Here is a 26,338-nt window from a genome sequence, read left to right as displayed (position 1 = left end):
CCTGTTTTTGCATTGGTAGTATTTGATTTTGCTAATTGCAAAAAAGTGGCATTTTGCTACATTTAAAAAATCTGAAGATGCATTGGATCCTGCTAACTTGTTGGATTCTGCTAAATTATAGCAGTGCAACTATCAGGTTTTGTAGTTAAGAACATATCCACTAAATAAAAATATTTTTAATACAACAATATGGAATTAGAGTAACTCTCCTTTCTCCTACTCAAAATTTGATTTGCTGAAGCTGCCTCCCGAAAATCATGGGTATCGACACTCTGGTCAGAACTTGCTCCGGACTCTCATATGGCAGAATCAGGTCAGGTGGCAGTATCAGGTAAAGGGAAATAAGAAACATATTATGTTTCCTCCCCCCTTTTTATCTTGAAAGCATTCATTCAGGAAAAACAGAATGACCAGGAGAAGGGGAACTACATAAGAAACACTTGGCATGATTGATGCACAAAGTTACTTGATTTTCATAGTGCTTTAATAATGAGCCTTTAGAATTATATTAAGGAAAAATCAGAAAGGGGGGGAAGAAATTATAAAAATATAAGGAAAAAATGCAAGATGGCAGAAATATGACTGAACATATCAGTGATCATAATAAATACTAATTTATTAAATTTCTCCAGTGAAGAATTAAGTTTAATATAAACCGATTAAGATGTAAAGGAAAAGGATAACTCAGAAGGAAGGGGTTTCATAAATTGTGAATTGTTAGCATGGTATGATAGGAATCCCTGTTGGTTCTTAAGAAACCTGCTAGAGAGCATGAATTAAACTAGGCCAAACACCAATTTTAGACAAATTAGATCATGTTCATTTGTCTTACAAATAGATTGCTAGGTTTTACACTTTGAGCTAAAGATTTCTTTTGATAAAAGAAAATATCTGAATTATAAAAGCATTGTAAGGAATACTTGAGGGTGTGAATATAGTTTGCCTAAATAATTTTTTCAAAGTACTTTCTCATTACACCTCTTAATTTTTTACATTCAATTTTGTTCACGATGTTAGCATAAATAATTGGGTAAAATGGACTTATATAAAAAATAGAATAAACTGCTAGGTCAGTAGGAAACTACTTGCACATAGTAGGTGGTCAATAAGTGGCATTAATAAATAGTATTCAGTAACCATTTGTTACATGGAATTAACTGATTTTGATGTCTTTTCTTATTTTCTAGAAATATTAAAAGTTTGTCAGATATCCAGATAGTACAGGTTGCTTGCGGTTACTATCATTCACTTGCACTTTCTAAAGGTAAGCATTATTTTAATTTTCTTACCCCTTTTCAGTTTTATTACTGGATACTTGAATTTAGCAGAAGGCTCTCCAACTTTGTTTGTTTAAGAATTTATTTATTTATTCATGAGAGACACAGAGAGAAAGAGGCAGAGACAGGCAGAGGGAGAAGCAGAAGCAGGCTTCATGCAGGAACCCTGATGTGGAACTTGATCCTGGGACTCCAGGATCATGCCCTGGGCCAAAGGCAGGCACTAAACCACTGAGCCACCCAGGGATCCCCTGTTCTTGAAATTCAAGATTGTCCTGGTTCTTTTTGATCCTTTTTATATCCACATACATTTTAGAATTAGCTTGTCAGTCTTCATAGGCACACAAACTATTGTGATTTTGATTGGGATTACATTGTCCATAAATCAGTTTTAAGAAAATTTTTACAATATTGATTCTTTCAATTCTTGAACATGTTCTATCTTTTAAAATCTTTCAACTTTTCTTTATAGCATTTTGTTGTTTTCTGTGGAGTGGTCTTATACATCTTTTACTACTTTTTCCCTAGATATCAAATGATTTTTTTTATTATTTTATATTTTTGAATCATTTTCAAGTTATTGCTAGTATCTAAACATGGAATTGATTTTTGTGTCTAATTGTTCTATAGTTCACTAAATCCTATACCTTCATAGATGGAGGAAGTTTATAACTTGCCCAATCTCATTTGATCTCAGACTTTATGTGAATAAAAACAAAGAATGCTAAGCATTCTATTAGGTTTGTTTGTTTTTGCTTCTTCTTTTAACTTTTTCATTTGCCAGCTAAGGATTGTAGCATAGGTTACCATATTGGTTTTTTACCATTTAAAAAATAAGTTCCAGGGGCTTCATTATTATTATTTAACTCATTAAATGTCTAGCACCAGGCCAGAGCTGTGGGGAAATAAAGGTAAGATAATACAGTTGCAAACAGAGAAGCAGTGGGAGGAGCCTAAGTGATAAGCAGAGAGAATTATTTTAAGGACTGTACCATCTAGTGGAGGGTGCAGATAAATAACTAGTTTGAGACAGAAAAAATAGTTTTGGTCAAGGTCATAGTAAAGTGCAATAGGAATGAAGAACAGTACAGTCATATTCATATAAATAATAATGTACTTACATACCGTGAAAAAGGACTACAAAGATAAAAGTTTATAAAATCCTAAAAAAAAAAAAAAAAAAGGGCAGCCCAGGTGGCTCAGCATTTAGCGCCACCTTTGGCCCAGGGTGTGATCCTGGAGTCTCAGGATCAAGTCCCACATTGGGGTCCTTGCATGGCGCCTGCTTCTCCCTCTGCCTGTGTCTCTGCCTCTCTCTCTCTCTCTCTCTCTCTCTCTGTGTCTCTCATGAATAAATAAAATCTTAAAAAAAAAAGTTTAGGATATTTAGAACATAAAACAGGGAGACTGAACTTAATCTGGGTGACCAGGGAAAGCTTCTTTTTTTAAGATTTTATTTATTTATTCATGAGAGACAGAAAGAGGCAGAGACTGAGGGAAAAGCAGGCCACGCAGGGAGCCCAATGTGGGACTTGATCCTTGGAGCCCGGGATCACGCCCTGAGCCAAAGGCAGACCCTCAACTGCTGAGCCACCCAGGCGTCCCACCAGGGAAAGCTTCTTACTGGGAGAGAGTGGAACTGAACTTGACAAAGCATGGGGGGAGGTCTACACAGAGGGATACACGCACACTGCAAGCATGTGAGAAATGGGCATTGGAGAATGTAAAGGAAGACAAGTCTCACTAGAGTATAGTGAGTGAGGGAAGAGATTGGTATGAAATGAGCTTGGAAATATAGGTAGATTATATAGAACATCATAGGCCTTGTTAAAAGTGCTTATCTTGGTATTAAGGGAAGGCTCTGATACCTTTTTTTCAGGTGAGCCACATTATCATATCTACATTTTAATATCTCCATGTAAATATACAGTTGTCTGCTAGTATGTCCATAAAATATTTCTGGAAGTATATACCAGTAATTGATAAGAATAGTTGTCTCTTGGAAGAGTACCTGGGGTCTAATTTTAGACTAAAATTTACTTTTAAGTGTATACTATTTTATAGTATGAATTTTAAAAAGTTATTAGTACCATTGTTTAAAAAAAAATAAGATATCTAAAGTTGCAAAAAAGAGTGGCAGTTGGAGGAGCAAAAATGACAAGCAGAGAGAACTATTATAGGAACCAGGTGAGATGGTGAGTAGTAGATCTGTTTGCCATATTTTTCTTTAGAAGGAAAACTGTATATTATGTGGTGATACATGATAGATTGATACCAATCTGTGTATAAGAGAGAAGAGTTCAGGATGACTCTGTATGTTTAGAGCTTGTACTATTGAATCAGTTATAATATCATTTACTGAGATGAAGAATACTGAGAGTAGGTCCAGATATGGAAGGTAGTGTGGGGGTCATAAATTGTTTGGAACACGCTGAACCGGAGGTGCCTTTGTAATATCCAAGTGTAGATATCAGATAAACGATTGGATACATGAGTTGTTTGCTCATGAAGAGATGTCTGGTCTAGTGATAAAATTTTGAATGTGATCAGTATATAATAACTGAAGCCTTGAGCCTGGTTGAGTGCCTCTTGGGATTAATCATAGAATAAAACTGAGATGTAAATATTAAAAAATAGTCCTATCTTAAGGAATGTAAGGAAATGAGATTACCCTCAGTCATGTGACTTACCATTCATTAGTAAGTCAAACTTAAAGTATACTAATACAGAATGTTCTTTTAGGTGGTATTATGTTTCCATATAAGATTTAAACTTAATAAGGGGAAATATGTATTTCCATTTGGTAAGAGGGAGAATGTCCCCAAATAACTGATGATCTTCAAATGAAATTTTTGTATGTGTGAGGAAAATAGTTAATTTTGTAATTTCTGTTTTACAGCGAGTGAAGTCTTCTGTTGGGGACAGAATAAATATGGCCAGTTGGGTTTAGGCATTGACTGTAAAAAGCAAGCTTCACCACAGCTGATTAAGTCTTTGCTTGGAATTCCTTTCATGCAAGTTGCAGCAGGAGGAGCCCATAGTTTTGTACTCACCCTTTCTGGAGCTATTTTTGGATGGGGACGCAACAAATTTGGTCAACTAGGTCTTAATGATGAAAATGGTAGGTTGTCATCATTTATAGAAAAATGTACTTAAAAAGAAATGATCTTTTGAGATGGACCAGTGAGTCTTAATGTCATAAAGAAATGTACCCAAATCTTCCCTGATGTGGAGAAGGGGTTGAGAGGTTTACCTAAAAATTCCATTTGAAAATACTTTTAAGGGATGGTGGGAATGCTAAAGAAATATCTTTTTATTACAAAATAAACTCTAAGAAGTATATCTGGGTAAAAATCTTTGTTAGATATTCATTAAAAGGAAGTTGTGAAAAACATTACTTCAATTGGTGTTCACATCATTGGCCACCATTGGTGAAAGAAGTTGTAGAATTATTCTGGAAGGTAATATGAACTGTTAATCTATTTGAGTTTTTCAAGGAAATATTAAAATAATCTGAATCATTAAATCTTTATTTTGGGCTTCACTTTTAACATTGATTTAGAGTTTGAAAATAATTTGAATTTTAAAAGTTATTATTTGAAACAAGTTAGTTTTGAACTGATTTTCATAACTACATTAGTGCAGATGGAAATATCTGAAATACAAAAACTAATATCATAAAATTCAACATAATTGTCCTGACTTAAGTGAACAAAAGTGAGTTGTTGGTCTAGTAACAACTGGTAATGATAAATAATACTCAGAATTTTAAAATATTTTGTTCTGCATAAGAAAAATATGTCAGATTAGGACATATTTCTTTTCTGCTACAAAATAGCAGAAAGTATAATTTTCAAGTATTTAAATAGAATTCTGTGAGCTTAATTATCGTGAGGTGAATATAAAGAATGATATTAGAAGCAGTCAAATAGCTTTGAAATTACTTGATTTCTAGTCCTCTGCAGATTGGTGTTAAGGCAGATTAACACTTCAATTACTTTTTAAAACCCTCCTTTATCACAGCAACATGAATAGAAAGACCTGGGAACCCAATTAAGTAGGCTTGTACTACCAAATCACTGAATCACAGTTAAAATTATTTATCACTGTCTACTGAGCTTGGGAAGCTATAGAAGAAACACATTTTAGAAGAGTTTTAACTTAAAAAATACCGTTAACGTCTCTTGTTGGAATTTTCAGATAGGTATGTTCCTAATTTACTAAAGTCACTAAGAACTCAGAAAATAGTTTATATTTGTTGTGGAGAAGATCATACTGCAGCACTAACCAAGGTATTGTACTCCTATAAAACTTCTTTATTATTACTCATGGTAGTTATTTATAATTAGTGAATGTTTTCATGATAATTACATTAAAACTGGAATGTTATTGATGTCTAAAAAGTAATTTATCTTGAAGACAAGAACTAGATTATTACTTGTCAAAAACAGTTTACCTTAATTTTCAACTTTGTTTTATGTTATGAAATATGAATTATGATCTGCTATTAAATGTGATGTTTTGTTGAATTTCTCAGCTTCATTTGAAATACTGTTTAATATTTTGAATGGAAAAAAATTCCTTTTTAGTTTGTCAGACTTGACATTCTATGTGTTTCAATCCCATTTATATTGCATAATTACCTAATTTTAATTCCCATTTGGCTTATAAATACTGTATAACAAGTAATAGAGAGTAATGTATCTGTTAACCATAGGCTAAGTATTATGCAAGCAGCTATAAGGAGCTTTCATCACAATCTTATTAATGGTTTTAACTATGTCCTGTAACTTTCTTGGGTATGTGCCATTTCATGATCAGGACTGTGTAGTTCTCTAGTGATTAGAAAAGTAAAATGAAAATAAAAACATTAAACTAACCTTTACCAGGAATATTATTTATTATAGTTGTGTTAACATAAAGGAACGGGCATGTTATTTATTGGCTGAATTAGAAATTAATGTTTTTGCTTCTTTATCTTCATTCTGCATAGCAGATAAAATTAGCAAGAAAAAATTAGCTTCTAATCAAACTTCTACACACACAAAATTCTACACACTCCCACATTGGGAATTTAAAAAAAAATTTTTTTTTTTGATAAGAGTTATTCTTAGTCACTATCAAGTACGGTGTACTCAGAGTACTTTAAAAATATGATGACTCATTATAAAAGTTAATTCTGAATAATTTACGTTACTTGCTTTTTAGTAAGGAACTTTTAGCTATTAATCTTACCATATTTTATTGATTTTTGTCATTCAAATTACAAACGTAATTACTAAAGTCTTACTAACTCATGTTGGCAAATTATAAATCTAGTCATTCTTTTCTGTCATGGAGAGTTAGAAGACATAAGGCTATGTTGAAATAATAGTAAAAAATATTTTGTATATTATTCCTTAGCACTAACTTTGGTAGAAAGACTCACAATGTTAATGCTTATCAAATTCAGCCCTTCAAATAACCACTTATCTTATTTTCCCAGGATATATAACTATTTATATCTATTGAGGTTTTTTTTAATGCTAATATTCTATATTCCTCTCAAGATAGTAGCTGGTGATACTTGTTCCCTTGAATTTTTGGTGTATATTATTTTTACCAAAATCAGATAGTTTTAAATATCCTAACAGGAAAATACTTTGTTTTCCCTTGATTTAAGTTAGAATATAGTTCCATATCCACATATCTTTTGTTTTTCTGGAAGAACTTTTTGCAGATAAATTAGGATTGCTTTACAAAGCATTTTCTTTGTGCAAAACCGACCTTAGGAATTTAAAAACAGACTTTAAAAAACCAGAACTGTAAAGACATGTATGTTAATGGGTTTGAACACACTATCATAAAGATGTCAGATTTTTTCAAGTTCACTTATAAATTCATTATGCAAGTCATATATATTTATATCTTTTGACTTAGCAATTGTACTTTTAAGAATCTGTCCCAAAGATAGGAAATTATATATACACAAAGCCATTTATTGTGGCGTTATTTCAATAGCAAGAGAATGAAAGAATGCAGATGTCCTTCAGTAGCAGCTAGTTAGATAAACTGTGGTAACCATACGGACTTGTAAAACAGGAAGATCTGGTATTATGCTGTGGAATATCTTTAGGATATATTGGTAAGTAAAAGGAAGGTACAGAATAGTTGTCCTTTAAGCAGGGATAAAAGATGAACATGTTACATGGCATTTATATTTTTAAAAATTTAATAACTAGATCAAATGTACTTTGCTTTATAGTTTTGACTTTAGAACCTGTAAAGTGTTACACATAATTAAAAAGCAAACATATGTTTTTAAGCAATTCTTAAAAATTGAAAGTAAAAAAAATACTAGTGGCATAACTACAAAAGAATTAAAATACAATATTTAAAATACAATATTTTTTTGTATATCACTAGTGGAAAATAGCCTGAAGATAAAATGAATTCACACAAAAATTTTCAACTCCCTTCTGTAGTCTTATTGTTAGTAATAAAATTGATAGTTTTATTCTCAATATATTACATACAGGACAGGATAAAGCAAATAAGTACTTTACTGTCATTAGACTAAAACTATGATTTTCAGCTTAAGATAAAAGGTTATAAAACAATAGGAATTAAATTAAAATCTTGTGATCTTTACTTTTAATCATGAGTATCATTATGAACTCATACTCTTCTAAAAAATTTTTTTTGGTCATGACTACTAATGGTTCTAGAAGTAATTAGCCATGTACATTCTGGAAGCAATGAGCATCCCTTGATTGTTGTAGACTCAATATGAAAAATAACCAGGGCTTCTTAGAGAAGAGTCTAATTTCATATACGAGGGGAAAAAAAGAAGTCTAAGAACAGCCTTGGGTATTGTGTATTACAAGGAAGGGGACTAAGGTCATGTCAGGGGGGACAACATCCAGGAGTTTTCACAAAAAGAAATAATGATGGAAATAAATGAAAATATATCAAATATATAAAAATCCGTGACTTCCATATGATATTCTTATTCCTCAAGTCAGTACAAAGCAAACTTCATTGCTTATCTTTGAAGGTTGCTAGGACAACAACTCATTTTTTAAAAAATTAGTAAATGAGAAAGAGATATTTCTCCTGCCTCCTATTTGCAGATTGTATTTCAGAGTAACAATAGTGAGGAGTTAAGTTATCTATAGAAAAATTCCAACTGATAAATCTGGAAGAAATAATAAGATTAGAAAATTTCCATTTTATACTCCCTAACATGAAGCAAGAGGAAGATTGAAACATTAACTGTAATGTCAATGGATTAGGCTGTGAAACTTATTAAGCCACTTATTTTTAATATTACCAACCAGACATACACTTGGATGTGAGGTAATAAAATAATGAGCAAGATTTAACATGGCCTCAGTATCAGATATTAAGAAATTAAAATTAAAAGGGTCATTTCCTGAAGAGGGTATAACAACTATATTTATATATGCATCCAACATAAGAGAACCTACATAATGTTAAGCAAATATTAACAGAGCTGAAACAGAAATAGCAGTAATAGTAGGAGACTCCAGTACCCCACTTTCAACAACAAATAGTTCATCCTTATGGAAAGTCAAGGAGGAAGCATAGGACTTGAGCTACACTTTCTACCAAACAGACCTAACAGATATACAGTGCATTCCATCCAACAGCAGCACATATATGTTCTTCTCAAGCACGCAATAGAATATTCTGCGGGAGAGATATGTTAGATCATAAAACAAGTCCTAATAAATTTAAAAAGCTTGAAATCATATCAAGTATCATTTCCAATGACAATGGTATTGAAATGGTATGAATCAATAATTGGAGGAGAGCAAAGAAATTTGCAGATGTGTGGAAATTTTTTAAAAGCATGCTCCTGAACAATCAGTGGGTCAAAAAAGAAATGAAAGGGAAATAAAAAAAAAACATCTTGAGACAAGTGAAAATGGAAGCACAATATACCAAAACTTATGGGATCCAACAAAAACAGCTATACACCACATATCCAGTAAAGTGTTTATAGCAATAAACAGCTACATTAAGAAAAAAAAAGATCTCAAAAGACAACCTTTATACTTCCAGGAACTAGGGAAAAAGAAAACCAAACTAAGCCCAGAGTTAGCAGAAGGAAGAAAATAACAAAGGTCAGAGCAGAAATAGAGACTTAAATACATAAGATCAGTAAAACTAAGAACTGTTTTCCTGAAAAGATAATAAAAAAAAAAATCAATGTATTTTTAGGGAAACCAAGAAGAAAGACCCAGGATAAAAACTGGGAGACATTACAACTGATATTACACAAATAAAAGGATTATAAGAAACTACTATGAACAATCACATGCCAACAAATTGTATAACATAGATGAAAAGGATAAATTACTAGAAATATCTGAACTACCAAGGCTGAATCATGAAGTAGAGAACCTAAACAGACCTTTAACTTGTAAGGAGATTGAATCACTAATCAAAAATCACCCATCAGGGATCCCTGGGTGGCGCAGCGGTTTGGCGCCCGCCTTTGGCCCAGGGCGCGATTCTGGAGACCCGGGATCGAATCCCACATCAGGCTCCCAGTGCATGGAGCCTGCTTCTCCCTCTGCCTATGTCTCTGCCTCTCTCTCTCTCTCTCTCTCTGTGACTATCATAAATAAATAAAAATTAAAAAAAAAAAAAAAATCACCCATCAACAACAACAAAAAACCCCAGGACCAGATGGCTTCACTGGTGAGTTCTACCATTCAATAAATAATGCCAATCCATTTCAAACTCTTCAAAAAAATAGGAAACACTTATAAATGCATTTTATGAGGCCACTATTATATTCATACCAAAGCCACACAAAGACTCTACAAGAACATAAAATAATAGGCCAATATCCCTGGTGGACATAGGTGCAAAACTCCTTAACCAAATACTAGCAAACCAAATGTAACAGTACATTAAAACGATCACATGCCATGACCAAGTGGGATTTATCCCTGGGATGTAAAGAATGGTTTAACTATCTGCAAATCAGTCAACACCACATTAATAGAATCAAGGTTAAAAGTAATATGATCATCCTAATAGATCCAGGAAATGCATTTGGTGAAATTCAGCATCCTTTCATGATAAAATTTCTCAATAAAGTATAGGAGGAAGGAATATGCCTTAACATTATAAAGGCCATAAATGACAAGCCTACAGCTAACCTCATATTCAGTGGTGGAAAGCTGAAAGTTCTTCCTGTAAGATCAAGAATAAGACAGGGTTGCACACCCTCATCACCTCTATTCAGGATAGTACTGAAAATCCTAGCTAGAGTGATTATAGTAAAGAAAAAGAAATAAAAGGCATCCAAATTAGGAAAAACTAAAATGGTCTGTTTGCAGATGACATAATATTATATATAGAAAGCCCTTAAGACTACCAAAACTCTGTTTGAACTAATAAATGAATTCGGTAAAGTTGCAGGATACAGAGTCAACGTACAAAAATCGATTGCATTTCTATAAGAACAAACTCTGGAAGAGAAATTACGAAAGCAGTCCCATTTATAATATCATGAAAAACAAAATACTGAGGAATAAATTTAACTCAGGAGTGGAAGAGGTCTTTCACTGAAAACCATGTAACACATCAATGAAAAATTGAAGAGGACGCAAAGAAATGGAAAGATACTGCATATTCTTGGATTGGAATAATTCATTTTGTTAAAGTGTTCATACTACTGAAAGTGATCCACAGATTCAGTGTAACCCCTGTCAAAGGTCCAGTGCCATTTTTCACAGAAATAGAACAGACGATCCTGAAATTCATATGGAATCACAAAAGACCTAGAATAGCCAAAGCAATCTTGAGAAAGAACAGCAAAGCTGGAGCATCAAGCTCCTGATTTCAAACTATATTACAAAGCTATAGTAATCAAAACAGCATAGTACTGGCATAAAAACACACATAGACCAAACAGTAGATAGCCCAGAAATAAACCCACATATAAACTAATGTTTAACTAATCAGTGACAAGACACTGACAAAACACAATGGGAAAGTTTGGTCTCTTCAATAAATGGTGTTGGGAAAACAATATATGCAGAAGAAATTGGATCCCTATTTTTACCATTAACAAAATGTAACTCAAAATGGATTAAAGGCATAAATGTAAGACCTGAAACAAACTCCTAGACGAACACATGGAGTGAAAAGCCCATTGACATTGGTCTTGGTAATTTTATGGGTATGACACTAAAAGCACAAGTAACAAAAGGAAAAAAAAAATAGGTGGAACTACAAATGAAAAAAGTTTTTGCATAGCAGAGGACACATCAACAAAATGAAAAAGTAGCCTGTGGAACGAGAGAAAATATTAGCAGACCATTTATCTGATAAGGAGTTAATGCCCAAAATATAAAAGAAACTATAACTCAATGGCTAAAAACCCAAATAATCTGGTTTAAAAATGGGCAAAGACCTTGAATAGGTACTTTCCTAAAGAATATAATAATAAAAGGGCAACAGGTACATGAAAAGGTGCCTCATGTTAGCATCATGATCCATCAGCAAAACTCAAATCAAAACCTCAGTGAGGTAACATAACCTGTTAGAGTGACTGTTAAAAAAGACAAAGGACATCTGTTAGAGTGACTGTTAAAAAAGACAAAGGACAAGTATTGGTGAGGATGTGAAGAAAAGGGGAACCCTTGTCACTGCTGGTGGGAATGTAAACTGGTGCAGATAGAAAACAATATGGAGGTTTTTCCAAAAATGATACATGGGGCTATATGATCCAGGAAATCCCACTTCTAGGTATATTATCTGAATGAAATAAAAACAGATTCATGAAGAAATAATTCCACTCCCATGTACATTGTAACATTTTTCACAGTAGCCAATAAACAACTTGAGTGTCCATTACCAGATGAATGGATAAAGAAAATGTATGTTGTATATACACAAAGGAATAATATTAAGCCAGAAAAAAAGGAATACTTGTATTTGCATCCATTTACAACATGGATGAACCTGGAGGTTCATAATAACATTATTATAAGTGAATTAAGCTAGAGAAAGACAAATACTATTTATATGGGGAATCTTTTTAAAAAGTCAAATTTGTAGAAATGTTGTTTGCCCCAGGGGCTAGGGAGTGGTGTCTATAGAGGAAATGGGAAATTGGTTAAGGGTACAGACTTTCTCTTATGAGTAAATTCTGAAGCAAGATTTGATGTACAGCGTGGTGACTATAATTAACAGTACTGTATTCTATGCCTGAAATTTGCCAGGAGAGTAGATCTGAAGCATTCTTAACAAAAGTAGATGGTGGATGTGTTAATTAACTTCTTTGTGGTAGTCGTTTCACAATGCATACATAAGTCTAATCCCGTTGTATACTTGAAATATATACAGTTTCATTTGTCAGTTCAATCATACCTAAATAAACCTGGAAAAAATGATACCAGTTACAAAAATCATAAATAAAAATGGACATTTTTGCCATTTCTATCAAAAAAAGAAAATTAATTTTGTAAGTCGATAACGATATTAGTTACACATTTATATGTGTGAGAGGCATATGCCATTAAGGATACTTAACACATTTATAGATGAAATGATTTGATGACCAGTTTATTTTAAAGTACTCCAATACTTTTTTTTCTTTTTGCTTTAAAGTACCCTGAAAAAGGAAAACGGGAGGGGCATTGATGAAACAAGGTTATTTAACTTTTGCTGGTGGTTAAAGCCAAGTGATGGTTATATGATGATGTGTGTATATATATTTGTATGTACGTATGTATGTATGTATGTATGTATTTATTTATTTATTTATTATATTTGTATTTATATTTGTATATACATGTCTTTACTTTCGTATAATTGAATTTTTCCATGATGAAAAGTTTAAAAAAGAAAAACCAATTTCCTTAAATAGTAGTATATATACTTACACTATTAAATGATGAAAGCAGGATATAAAATTGTATATACAGATACAGCTCTGAAGAAAAGCAGTTGAATTGAAAAACAGTAATTGTACTTGTGTTAAGCTGTCATCACAAATTACTTTTTTATACATAACCTTATCCAGTTGTACATTTTTACCATAAGTTTTTTAAAGACGATATATAGTAGCCCCTTGAACAACACAGGTTTGAACTGAATGGGTCCACATATTCACAGATCTTTTTTGGTAAAGTTTTTGGAGATTTGCAAAAGTTTGAAAACACAGGTAAACTGTGTAGCCTAGAAATACCAAAAAAGCTAAGTTAGGTATTGTTTATGTTATCAGTAAAGCTTTCAGTCAGAAGTAGGCTATTAGTAGTTAACTTTTGGGGGAAGCAAAAGTTGTATGTGGATTTTTGACTGCATCAAGGGGTTGACACCCCTCCCTCCCTGCTTTGTTTGAGGGTCAACTGTATATTGTAGCAACTATGTGTTAAAACTAGCTATATTTGTGCACTCTGGTTTAATTACAATCTTTCTGCAGAGTCTTTATGTCAAAAGCATAACGAGTTTGAAAACTGAAGATACCATTTTTAGGTTTTGTGATATTTTATGGGTGTGTACTTGGGATTCAACAAGAATATAATGATCATGAAAGGCAATGCAAAAAAATTATTAGTATCTCTTTAACAATAGCTTCAACTAAATGTGACAAGGACATAATTAAGTACTTTTAAAATATGTGAAAATAACCTGGAATTCTCTTAGTTTTAAGTCATTTTACCTTGAAAACTCAGCTATCACCTAAATTGTGAAGACAATAGAAGAGAAAAATTGACTCCATATATTAAAGATGTAGCCTGTTTTCTTAAAGATTTTTTATCAAGCCTTCTAATTATAAAGGGTTTTGTCTTTATTTATTTATTTATTTTTTTTTTTTTTTAGGAAGGTGGCGTCTTTACTTTTGGAGCTGGAGGGTATGGTCAGTTGGGTCATAACTCTACCAGTCATGAAATAAACCCACGGAAAGTTTTTGAACTTATGGGAAGCATTGTTACTCAGATTGCTTGTGGAAGGTAAGCTATTATATAAGAGAATATCTTACTCTCCATAACTCAGTTATTAGGATTCTTTTTTTGACAGTCCAGAGGCCTTTTATTTTTTTACACCTTTTTGGTCATGAATTTATAGGGAGTGGGTTCCAGCAGCTGAAGCTTCTTTCCATTGGTTTGCACAAAATGTACTTCTCTGGGTGGAGCAGGCTGGCACTTCAGTTGAACTCAAGTATTTTTTTCTTTGGCTTTCTTTTTTTCTGATCATTTTTCTTTCTGTGTTTCAGGAAGCGGTATCTTGGCTCTCAGAGTGCTTAATGTTTTCATTTTCAGTACACACAAAAATTTTTTAGACAAAAAGAATCTTGCCCTTGTTTATTTATAACAGTGCCAAGAGCATGGTGGGTAACATTGTAGACTTTGATTATTGAAATATTTGTAGGACATTCCTTTTTTTAAAGATTTTTATTTATTTATTCATGAGAGACACAGAAAGAGAGGCAGAGACATAGGCAGACCGAGAAGCAGGCTCCATGCGGAGCCCAATGAGGGACTCAAGGATCACGCCCTAAGCCAAAGGCAGACGCTCAACCACTGAGCCACCCAGGTGTCCCAGGACATTCCTTTTTGAATAGTGCCTGTCCCCTTGATATCTACAGTATAACCTTTCTTGTGGATTTGCATATATGTGGCCAAAGGAATAATTCTATATCTTCTAAAAGGCCTAGAGAACATAATAGGGGTGTCCCTCCTTTTTCCCTTTGTGTTGGTCATTTTGCAGATTACTAGAAGATGGCAGTTCCTAGCTGAAAGTAGGGAATTTTTTTTTTTTTAAACAAATTGTTTAGCAGTTTAGGAATCTAAGATAAAAACATTCTTCCCTAAATGCTTAATTTGCTGCTAAGGAGTAATAGGAGAACATCTTTTATACTGATTATTTTACGTTTCTCTATTTGAAACAAATTTATCTGGGCAAAGACATTAATATTGAATATGTAATATTTGTTGTACATAACATCACACTTAAAGGGAAAGTACAAATCCTCTTTTTCTTTTCCACCTTTTTTTATTTAAAGAATGAGGAAATTGAGCAGCTGATTATTAGCAGCTAATTAATTATTTAACAGCTAGTTATTTTACCAGTAACCAATTGTTATTGATAAAAGTTGAATTGGAATATTGGTTCCCAGTTCTTGAGAGTAAATAGAAAAGTCACAGCTTTGAAATTGAGCTTCACCTTTGGTGGGTTAAATTAGGTAGATTCCCAAAAACAAAATGTACTTTGGGTTTTAACCACTTAGCTTAATTTTTTATATGTAGTATATATCCATATACAGTAGGATTCAATTTTGCCAACTGTTAACTTCAAATACATGAAATCACACTGTAGGTAGTCTTTGGTGACTTTTTTAACATGCTACTTATATGATTATCTATATATGTGAAGATGTAGTTTTCCATCATAGAGTATTGCTGTATTTTATTCAGTTATATGTGTATATAATTATTTGCTCATTCTGTTACTGGCAGCTGTTTGGGTGCTTCCAGTTTTTGGCAATTACAAACAATGTTTTGAACATTTGTTATATGATATACATAAACCTTCATATCTCTAAGTATTTACCTAAAACAGGATTGTTGAGTCATAGAGGATACTTACCTTGAATTTTGCAGGTTAATGTCACTCTGTTTACCAGAATGATTATATCAATTTACATTTCTATTAATATTGTATGAGAATTCCTGACACTCTGTGTCCTTGTGCCCATTTGGTATTGTCACACTTTGAAATTTTTGCTAATCTCTTGGGTATATAGTGTTCCTTAATCATGATTTTAATTTGCATTTCCATGATTTGATACAGGTTGAATTGAATCTGTAGATCACTTTGGGAAATGTTGACATCTTAACAGTAGTAAGTCTTCCAGTCCACGAACATGAGATATCTCCCCATTTATGTCTCTAATTTATTCCAGTAATCTTTTTGTAGTTTTCATCATATGTCTTTTAAAGTTTTTTTGGGATTTTTCGTTATTAGTGTATGGAAATGGAACTCATTTTTGCATGTTAATTTTGTATCCTGCTGCTTCGGTGTCTTTTATATTTCTGATAGTTCTTTTGTGTGGAATCTCTAAGGTTTTTTGCATATAAGGTCGTATCATCTCTACACAGAAATAATTTTACTTCCTTTTCAATTTAGGTGCCTTTTATTTCTTTTTCTTGCTGGAACTTCTAGTATTACGTTGAATAGAAGTATTCAAAGTAGGATCCTTGTCTCATTCCTGTTCTTAGAGGAAAAGCTTTCAATCTTTTACCATCGAGTATGATGTTTGTGGTGGGTTTTTCATATATGGCTTTTATTATGTTGAGATATAATTTTCTTTTCTTTTTTTTTTAAGATTTTATTCATTTATTCATGAGAGACACACACACACAGGGAGGCAGAGACACAGGCAGAGGGGGAAGCAGGCTCCATGCAGGGAGCCTGACGTGGGACTCGATCAGGCCCTGGGCTGAAGGCAATGCTAAACCACTGAGCCACCTGAGCTGCCCAGAGATAATTTTCTTTTATTGGTACTTTTTTAGTGTTTTTATCATAAAATAGTATCAAATTTGTTGATTTTTTATTGAAATGATGGTGTGGGTTTTTTCTTCATTGTCTTAGCCTTGTAAATTAACACTGATCAATTTGCATATCCTGAACCATCTCTGCATCCCATTTAGTTTTTTCAATATACTACTGAATTCTGTTTGCTAATGTTCTATTGAGAGTTTTTGCATCAGTACCCATAAGGGATAATGGTCTGTAGCTTTGTGTAGTGTCCTTGTCTGACTTTGATATCAGGACAATGCTGACCTCATGGAATGAATTAGAAAGTTGTACCTCTTCAACTTTTTTTTGGGAGGGGGCGGTGTGTGAATAGGATTGGTGTTGATTCTTTAAATGTTTGGTAGAAGTCACAAATGAAGCCATTGGTGTAAAGCTTTTCTTTGTTGGGAGATTTTTTATTATTGTTTCAGTTGTTTTACCATTTACAGATCTGTTGTGGTTTCTTATTTTTTTGTGATTTAGTATTAGTAGGTTTTCTATTTCTAGGATTTTGTCTATTTCATCTAAATCATCTAATTTGTTGGCAAAGAACTGTTTAAAGTACTCTCTTACGGTCCTTTTTATTTTGGCAGCATAAGTAGTAGTGCCCCCACTTTTTTTTTTTTTTTAAGATTTTATTTATTTATTTATTCATGACAGACACAGAGAGAGAGAGGCAGAGGGAGAAGCAGGCTCCATGCAGGGAGCCCGACACGGGACTCGATCCCAGACTCCAGGATCACGCCCTGGGCTGAAGGCAGGCGCCAAACCTCTGAGCCACTCAGGGACACACACCCCCCCCCACTTTTATTCTGATTCTAATTTCTTCTTTCTTAGTCAAATTAGCAAAAGTTTTGTCAATTTTGTTGATCTTTGTAAAACCAATTTTTAGTTCCATTGACTTTTGCTATTTTTCTATTTTCTATTCCATTTATATCAACTCTCATCTTTATTATTTTCTTTCTTCTGCCAGCGTTGTGTTTAGTTAGGTGGTTTGGTGGTTTGTTTAGGACCTTATATTGTCAAGTTGGGTTGTGCACATGAGCTCTTTCTTGTATTTTTTGTTTTGTTTTGTTTGTTTTTGTTTTGTTTTGTTTTTGTTTTTTTTAGGTAGGCTCCATGGCCAGCATGGAGCCCAGTGCGAGGCTTGAACCCAGGGCCCTGAGATCAAGACTTGAGCTGAGATCAAGATTTGGACGCTCAACCAACTTAACCACCAGACACCCCAAGATCTTTCATGTTTTTTAATGTAAATTTCCCCCTTAGCACTTTTTTCCCCTGCATCTTTTGTTTTGATATGTTGTGTTTCATTCTCTTAAGTCTTGTGATTTCTTTGATTCATAGGTCATTTAAAAGTATGTTGTTGAAAAAAAAAGTATGTTGTTGAATTTCCACAAATTTGTGAATTTTCTAATTTCTTTGTTACTGATTGCTAATGTCCTCCTTTTGTGGTTATAAAAGATACTTTGTATGATGTCTATCTTTTAAAATCTATTTAGACTTACTTTCTGGCCTAACATAGGGTCTAACATGGACAATGCCCCATGTGCATTTGAGAAGAATGTGTATGTTTTCATTGGGTAGTGTGTGCCCTGTTACATCTAGTTGACTTAATTGTGTTGTTCAGGTCCTCTGTTTCCTTACTTCTGTGTGGTTATTCTATTATTGAGAGCAGGGTTATTAAAGTCTCCTACCATATTGTAGAATAATTTCTCCCTTTAATTCAGTTTTTGCTTCATATATTTTGATGGTCTTTTATAAGATGTGTAAATGTTTTTGTTATCCTTTTGCTGTATGGAGCCTTTTGTTAAAATATAATGTCCTTTGTCTCTTATAACCTTTTTTTTATTTAAAATCTATTTTGCTGGGTATCCCTGAGTGGCTTAGTGGTTAAGCTCCTGCCTTCGGCCCAGGGTGTGATCCTGGAATCCCGGGATCGAGTCCCATGTTGGGCTCCCTGCGTGGAGCCTCCTTCTCCCTCTGCCTGTGTTTGTGTGTGTGTGTGTGTGTCTCTGTGTCTCTCATGCATAAATAAAATCTTTAAAAAAAAAATAAAATCTATGTTGTCTGGGGCACCTGGGTGGCTCAGGAGTTGTGCATCTGCCTTTGGCTCAGGGCATGACCCAGGGTCCTGGGATCAAGTCCTGCATCAGGCTCCTCTGGGGAGCCTGCTTCTCCCTCTGTCTATGTCTCTGCCTCTCTGTGTCTCTTATGAATAAATAAATAAATAATCTTTTAAAAAAAAACTATTATGGCTACCCTGCTCTCTTTTGGTTGTTGGCATGAAATATCTTTTTCCATCTTTTCACTCTTAGCCTATTTGTATCTCTTGTAAATAATATATAGTTGGATCATGTTTTATTATCCATTCTGCCAGTCTCTGTCTTTTGAGTGGACAGCTTAATCCACTTACAGGTAATTACTGAGATGTAGGGACTTTCATCATTTTGCTCTTTGCTTCTTGTCTCTCAATTCCTGGATTTATTGTCTCCTTTTATGTTGTTTTTTTGCAGTGAGATGTTTTAATTTCCTTCTCTGTATATTCTATAGCTACTTTCTTTGTGGTTACCATGGTGATTACATTTAATATCCTGAAGTTATAATACTAATTCAAATTGATACCAGGTTAACCTTAATAACATAAAAAACTTTGCCCCTATGTAGCTTTATCCCCACCTCCTTTCAGTTATTGATTTCACAAAATAACTTATTTATACATTGTGTATTCAGAAATATGTTGTTTATGCATCAGTCTCTTAAGAAAACAAAATAACTTGTAAATAGAAGTATAATGCTAGCCTTTATAAACATCCATGTGTTTACCTTTACAAAGATCTTTATTTTATCATGCAGCTTTGAGTTACTGTATGATGTTCTTTCATTTCAACCTTTAGGATTCTTTTTAGCATTTCTGGCAGGGTAGGTCTAGTGATAACAAATTCCCTCAGCTCTTGTTTATATATAAATGTCTTAATTCCTCCCTCACTTTCAAAGGACAGTTTGCCAGACATTAGATTCTTGGTTGAATTCTAGTTTATTTTTTTAAGCACTTTGACTATGTTAGCCCAGTCTGTTCTGACATCCAGAGTTTCTCGTGAAGAATCTCATACTCTTATTAAAGATCCCTTAGTTATGACAAGTCATTTCTCTCTTGATGCTATCATATTTCTTCTTTTATCTTTTTTTTTTAATTTAAAAATTTTATTTATTCATGAGAGGCACAGAGAGAGGCAGAGACATAGAGGGAGAAGCAGGCTCCCCACAGGGAGCCAGGTATGAGACTCTTTCCCGGGATCTGGGGATCATGCCCTGAGCCGAAGGCAGACGCTCAACCGCTGAACCAGCCAGGCATCCCTCTTCTTTTATCTTTGGACAAATTGATTGATTGTAATGTATCTTAGTGTGGGTCTCTTTCAGTTCATCCTTTTGGAGTTCATTGAGTTTCTTGGATCCTTATGTTTTTCATCAGATTTGGGAAGTTTTTGGCCATTATTTCTTCAAGGTTCTCTCTCTTTAGCTTTTTACCTTTTAGAACTCCCATAGTACCTATGTTGGTCCACTTGATGATATCCCATAGATCCCTTAGTTTCTCTTCAACTTTAGTCTTTTTTCTTTCTAATTTCCAGTTCCCTCATTTGTTTTTCTGCCCACTCAAATCTGCTTTTGAGTCCCTCTAGTGAGTTTTTCATTTTAGTCATTGTGCTTTTCAGCTCCAAAATTTTTTGGTTTGTTTTTGTGTTTTCTGTTTTTTTATTGATTTTTACATTTTTGTTTATATATTGTTTTCTTGACTTTTTCTTTACCTTCTTTTAGTTATTTGAATATCTTTAAGATAATTGTTTTAGTTTTTGTCTGTTAAGATTTTTCATCTGGTCTTTCTTGGAGACAGTTTCTCTTGTTTTTTTTTTTTCTTAGGATTTTATTTATTTCAGAGAGAGTAAGTGGGAGCAGGGACAAAGGGAGAGAGAGAATCTCGAATCTCAAGCACACTCCCCACTGAGTGCAGAGCCCAACATGGGGCTTGATCTCATGACCATGAGATCACAGTCAGAGCTGAAACCAAGAGTTGGAGTCACCCAGGCACCCCAGTTTCTGTGCGTTTTTTTTTTAAATAGACTTTCTTTTTTACAGAAGTTTTAGGTTCACAACAAAATTAGGTGGAAGATACAGATATTTCCATTGAACTTGCACACATGTATAGACTCTTCCATTATCAACATCCTCCACCAAAGTGATATATTTGTCCCACTTAATGAATTTACATTGCCAAATCATTATCAGATGAACATAGTTTATATTAGGGATTCATTCTTGGTGTTATACACCCTGTGAGTTCAGATAAATGTATAATGACGTGTATCCACACTATTACAGTATTGCATAGAGTAATTTCACGGTCATAAAATTCCTCTATGATCTACCTATTCATCCCTTCCACCTCCCCTAACCCATGGCAGCCACTGATCTTTTTACTCTTAGTTTTGTCTTTTCCAGAATACTGTAGAGTTGGAATCATACAGTATATAACCTTCTCAGATTGACTTCTTCCACTTAGTAATATGCATTTATGTATGGTTCCTTCAGTTTTCATGGGTTGGTCACTGATTTTTTTTTTTTTTAGTACTGAATAATATTTTATTATCTGGATGTATCAATTTGTTTAAACATTTACCTACTGAAGGAACATGTTGTTTGTTTCCAAGGTTTGGCAGTTATGAATAAAATAGCTAAAAATGTCTGTGTGCAGGTTTTTGTGTGGATACAGCTCTTTAACAACTTTGGATAAATAATGAGGAGCATAATTACTGAATCTTATTGTAATAGTATGTTTAGTTTTGTAAGAAACCACCAAACTGCCTTCCACAGTGGCTGTATCATTTTGCATACCCATGTTGGTTAATACTGTTTTCCTTTTAATGGGCTGCATTTCACAATTTCTTTGTAAGCCCTGTGGGTTTGTTTGTTTGTTTGTTTTAACTGAACATTTGAGCCTAATTGTGGCTCTGGACATCAGATTCTCTCTGTTTTCCAGGGTTTGCTGGGGTTTTTTTGCATATAGCATAACACCCAGTGCTCATCCCGTCAAGTGCCCCCCCTCAGTGCCCGTCACCCAGTCACCCCAACCCCCCCCCCACCTCCCTTCCACCACCCCTTGTTCATTTCCCAGAGTCTGGTGTCTCTCATGTTCTGTCACCCTCTCTGATATTTCCCAATCATTTTCTCTCTTTTTCCCTTTATTACCTTTCACTATTTTTTATATTCCCCAAATGAATGAGACCATGTAATGTTTGTCCTTCTCCGATTGACTTCACTCAGCATAATACCCAGTTCCATCCACGTTGAAGCAAATGGTGGGTATTTGTCGTTTCTAATGGCTGAGTAATACTCCATTGTATACATAGACCACATCTTCTTTATCCATTCATCTTTCAATGGACACCGAGGCTCCTTCCACAGTTTGGCAATTGTGGACAGTGCTGCTATAAACATCAGGTTGCAGGTGTCCTGCTGTTTCACTGCACCTGTATCTTTCAGGTAAATCCCCAGCAGTGCTGATTGTCATAAGTTGACTCTGTGGCAGGGACACATAAGCCTTGAGGTATAAATGTAAGGTCTTCTCCGGTCTTTTCTGAGCCTGCTCCTCTTCCTGGACAGGCACAGTGAGTTTCTAAATTCCTCTGTACATTCAAAGCAAATGTTCTAAATTTCAAATGTCAGACTCTGAGAAGGGGAAAAAGAAATGAAGGGTGAGGGGAGAAGAAATTAAAATGGAAAAGGGGGGATGCCTGGGTGGCTCAGCAGTTTAGCGCCTGCCTTCAGCCCAGGGTGTGATCCTGGAGTCCCGGGATCAAGTCCCATATCAGGCTCCCTGCTTGGAGCCTGCTTCTCCCTCTGCCTATGTGTGTGTCTCATGAATAAATAAATAAATAAAATAATAAAATAATAAAAAATAAAATGGAAAAAGGCACTAGCTTTTTAAATCCTCTGGAAGTCTCTTAGCTAGAAGAGAAGGACTCGGAACGGTGGGGCAACAACGGTGGCTCACCTACCTTTGTGTCTACATCTCCTTGATCTACAATCAAGAGTCCCAATCTCAAAAATAAGGACAAGGTCCTTGTTGCCAACCAACTCTGACTCCCTTAAGCTGTGTACAAGCAACTCCTGGAGTAAGGATGGCTCCCCGTCACAGGGCTCTGCTACAGGTTGAGATTGGCCAAAATTCATTAGAATTTACTACCTAAGCCTTCCCCTGGAAATTGAAAGCCTTTAATAGTCTCAAGAGTTCTAAAAGAGTTACAGACAGATACTGTCAGTGCAAATGTTGTCTAGGTGGGGAGTCAGATTCCTGGTGCTTCCTACTCTGCCATCTTCTTAGAATCATCCTTTCATTGCTTTTTGAAAATTCCTTCACCCTCCTCTTTAGTGCCACTGTTGCTGTAAGTTAAGTTTCATATAAACACAGATCTGTCTTCTGTGGTCTGTATCTTATTCCTTCAGTTTTTTTTTTTTTTTTTTTAAGATTTTACTTATTTATTCATGAGAGACACAGAGAGAGAGAGAGAGAGAGAGAGAGGCAGAGACACAGGCAGAGGTAGAAGCAGGCTCCATGCAGGGAGCCTGATGTGGGACTTGATTCCAGGCCTCCAGGATCACGTCCTAGGCTGAAGACAGCGCTAAACCCCTGAGCTACTGGGGCTGCCCATTATTCCTTCAATTTCTATATCCCTGTGCCACTTTCACACTATATAAATTTTACGACACTATAATTCTGCTGTTTGGAATAAAGCAGATCTTTGTTCATCGTATCCGTCAAGAATGCTTGGGCTGGGGTGCCTGGGTGGCTCATTAAGTTAAGCATCTGTCTTTGGCTCAGGTCATGATTTCAGGGTCCTAGGATTGAGCCCCACAGTGGGCTCCCTGCTCACTGGGGAGTCTGCTTCTCCCACCCCCGTGCCCCATGCACTCTCTTCCTCTCAAATAAATGAATAAAATCTTTATTAAAAAAAAAAGAGGGATCCCTGGGTGGCGCAGCGGTTTGGCGCCTGCCTTTGGCCCAGGGCGCGATCCTGGAGACCCGGGATCGAATCCCACGTCGGGCTCCCTGCATGGAGCCTGCTTCTCCCTCTGCCTATGTCTCTTCCTCTCTCTCTCTCTGTGTGACTGTCATGAATAAATAAATAAAATCTTTAAAAAAAAAAAAAGAATGCTTGCATTGTTTTGGCTTTTTACTTTCATAAAAATTTTAATATCAGCCTGTCCATATTCTCCAAAAAATTTGAGGGGAGTATTTAAAATTAATCTGTGTATTAAACTTCATAAAAATGTTGCTTCGTATAGTCAATGTACATTTAGAAATGCCTGTATATTTACTATCTTTTTTTCCCTCCACTCTTCATATTTTCTAATTCCTTTTGTCTGAATACCCTCTGGAATTTTCTTTAAGTAAATTTATAGGCCCTTTTATGTATCTAAAAATGTTTTATTTCACCTTCATTCTTGAATGATCTTGTCTAGCTTGGTAATTACTTCCTGCTTTGAAGATAACATTCTATTTTCTTTTGGCTTGGTTGTTGTGGAGAAAATAGCTATTAATCAGTATGTTGCTCCTTTGAAGGTAATGTGTTTCTTTTTTATCTTTCCCCCATTTTGCTTTCATTTGTCAAGGTATGATTTCCTCATTTTCTGATGAGGCTTCTTGAATCCGTAGAATAATATCTTTGATCAGTATAGGGAATTCTAAGCTAATATCTCTTTAGATATACCTTCTCCTTTCTTCATGGGATTCCAGATGTGTATTGAGTCTTCTCAATCTGCCTTGTAGCCTTATTCTTCATTTTCTATATTTTTTACCCTTTTTGCTGCTTTCTTGATTGTTTTTATGATTTGTGTTTCAGCCTGTTCTTATGCTGTCTCCTTCATGACCTATCTTAAACCTGTCCTTCATGACCTTGATTTCAGTTATTTTGGCTTTTTAGTTCTAGTATTTCTAACTGGTTCTTTTTAAAATCAAAAATTTTTTTTCTTTGGGATCCCTGGGTGGTGCAGCGGTTTGGCGCCTGCCTTTGGCCCAGGGCGCGATTCTGGAGACCCGGGATCGAATCCCACATCAGGCTCCTGGTGCATGGAGCCTGCTTCTCCCTCTGCCTATGTCTCTGCCTCTCTCTCTCTGTCTCTCTGTGATTATCATAAATAAATAAAAAATAAAAAAATAAAAAAAAATTTTTTTTCTTTAGTATTTCTAGTTGTCTTTCAGTTTTCAAGCTTGGCTTTTATTTCGTGGACACTAAGCAACTATTAAGCACAGTTCTACATTCTTGTGTGTGTTAATTTCATACCTGAAATCTTTAGGATCTTTTTCTTTTTTTTTAAGATTTTATTTATTTTTCCATGAGAGACAGAGAGAGGCAGAGACATAGGCAGAGGGAGGAGAAGCAGGCTCCATCACTGAGCCACCCAGGCATCCCACTATTTCTTTTTTTTTCTGCTAAATTTTGTTCATAGTCCTCTTTTTCTTCCAGAGAGTTTTTAGAAATGTGTGTTATTATCAGATTAACCCCTAGGTGATTCCACTATGCAGCAAGGGTTAAGAACCACTCCTTTGGTATACCATTTTGAAGAGGAGTTTAATGAACTAGTATTGCAGTAATTTTTTTTTAAGATTTTATTTATTCACGAGAGACACAGAGAGAGAGGGAGAGAGACCGAGAGAGAGACCGGCAGAGACATAGAAGGAGAAGCAGGCTCCATGCAGGAAGCCCGATGTGGGACTTGATCCCAGGACTTCAGGATCATGCCCTGAGCCAAAGGCAGACAGATGCCTAACCACTAAGCGACCCAGACATCCCAGTACTGCAATAATTTTTAAACTGTATGTTCTTTCGCGATGTCACAGTGGTTGCTTCCTGAGGAGACAGACTGGGCAATGTTAAATCCTTCAAGCAGACCAGTTTGGTTTTTTTTTTTATATGCTGGGATTCCATGTAACATCTCATTTGTTAAAAGAGTATCCTTGGTTAAAAAATTCTTACTGCCCTTGGCTCAAAGGTAAAATGGTTGTTAGTTTCTACTTAGTTTTTCAGTAATATGGGAGACTAGATAACTTGAAAGCCTTTTTGAATCAAAACACCTTTTAAAAAACAGATTAGTTTGCCAGGAACTAAAGGGAATGCCAAAGGGCAAAAACAAATCTGGGAACCACTAGTGTTTGTTTGAACTGACTTTGGAGGTGCCCTGAAAGAATTTGCCAGGGTGGATAATATATTAATTAGCTTATATTGCTAAACAAACCACCCTAAAACATAGTGGCTTAAAATGGTTGTTTCCTAATAGTTCTTTGATTTGGTAATTTGAGCTAGTTTCAGCTGGCTAGTTCTCGTCTTAGCTGGATTTAGTTCATCAGCTGATTATCTGGCTAAGAGCTGGGTGGTTTGGCAAGGTCTTAGCTGGGACAGCTTGTCTCTGCTCCAGGTTGTATGTCATCCTTTACATGCTAATTTTGGATTAGTCTCATGATA

General features: G+C 34.8%; 1 protein-coding gene across 15 annotated transcripts in view; it reads left to right on the top strand.

Moving 5' to 3' along the window:
* The window catches only part of HERC4 (HECT and RLD domain containing E3 ubiquitin protein ligase 4), a 137,451-nt gene that overhangs the window by 36,514 nt on the left and 74,599 nt on the right, over nucleotides 1-26,338 (top strand). For 9 of the 15 annotated variants that reach the window (XM_077894711.1, XM_077894703.1, XM_077894704.1 and 6 more), the window contains 5 exons: nucleotides 242-331; nucleotides 1,188-1,264; nucleotides 4,177-4,398; nucleotides 5,478-5,569; nucleotides 14,127-14,257. In XM_077894711.1, coding sequence (XP_077750837.1) covers nucleotides 242-331; nucleotides 1,188-1,264; nucleotides 4,177-4,398; nucleotides 5,478-5,569; nucleotides 14,127-14,257 — 612 coding nt within the window. Of the gene's footprint in view, nucleotides 1-241; nucleotides 332-1,187; nucleotides 1,265-4,176; nucleotides 4,399-5,477; nucleotides 5,570-14,126; nucleotides 14,258-26,338 lie in introns of those variants that run through there. The other 6 variants (XM_077894710.1, XM_077894709.1, XM_077894712.1 and 3 more) reach the window with 3 other exon arrangements.

This window comes from Canis aureus, chromosome 4 (genome assembly GCF_053574225.1).
Source record: "Canis aureus isolate CA01 chromosome 4, VMU_Caureus_v.1.0, whole genome shotgun sequence".
Classification (NCBI taxonomy): Eukaryota; Metazoa; Chordata; class Mammalia; order Carnivora; family Canidae; genus Canis; species Canis aureus.
The sequence above is the reverse complement of the archived record's forward strand: the minus strand, read 5'-3'. Positions and strand labels throughout refer to the sequence as shown.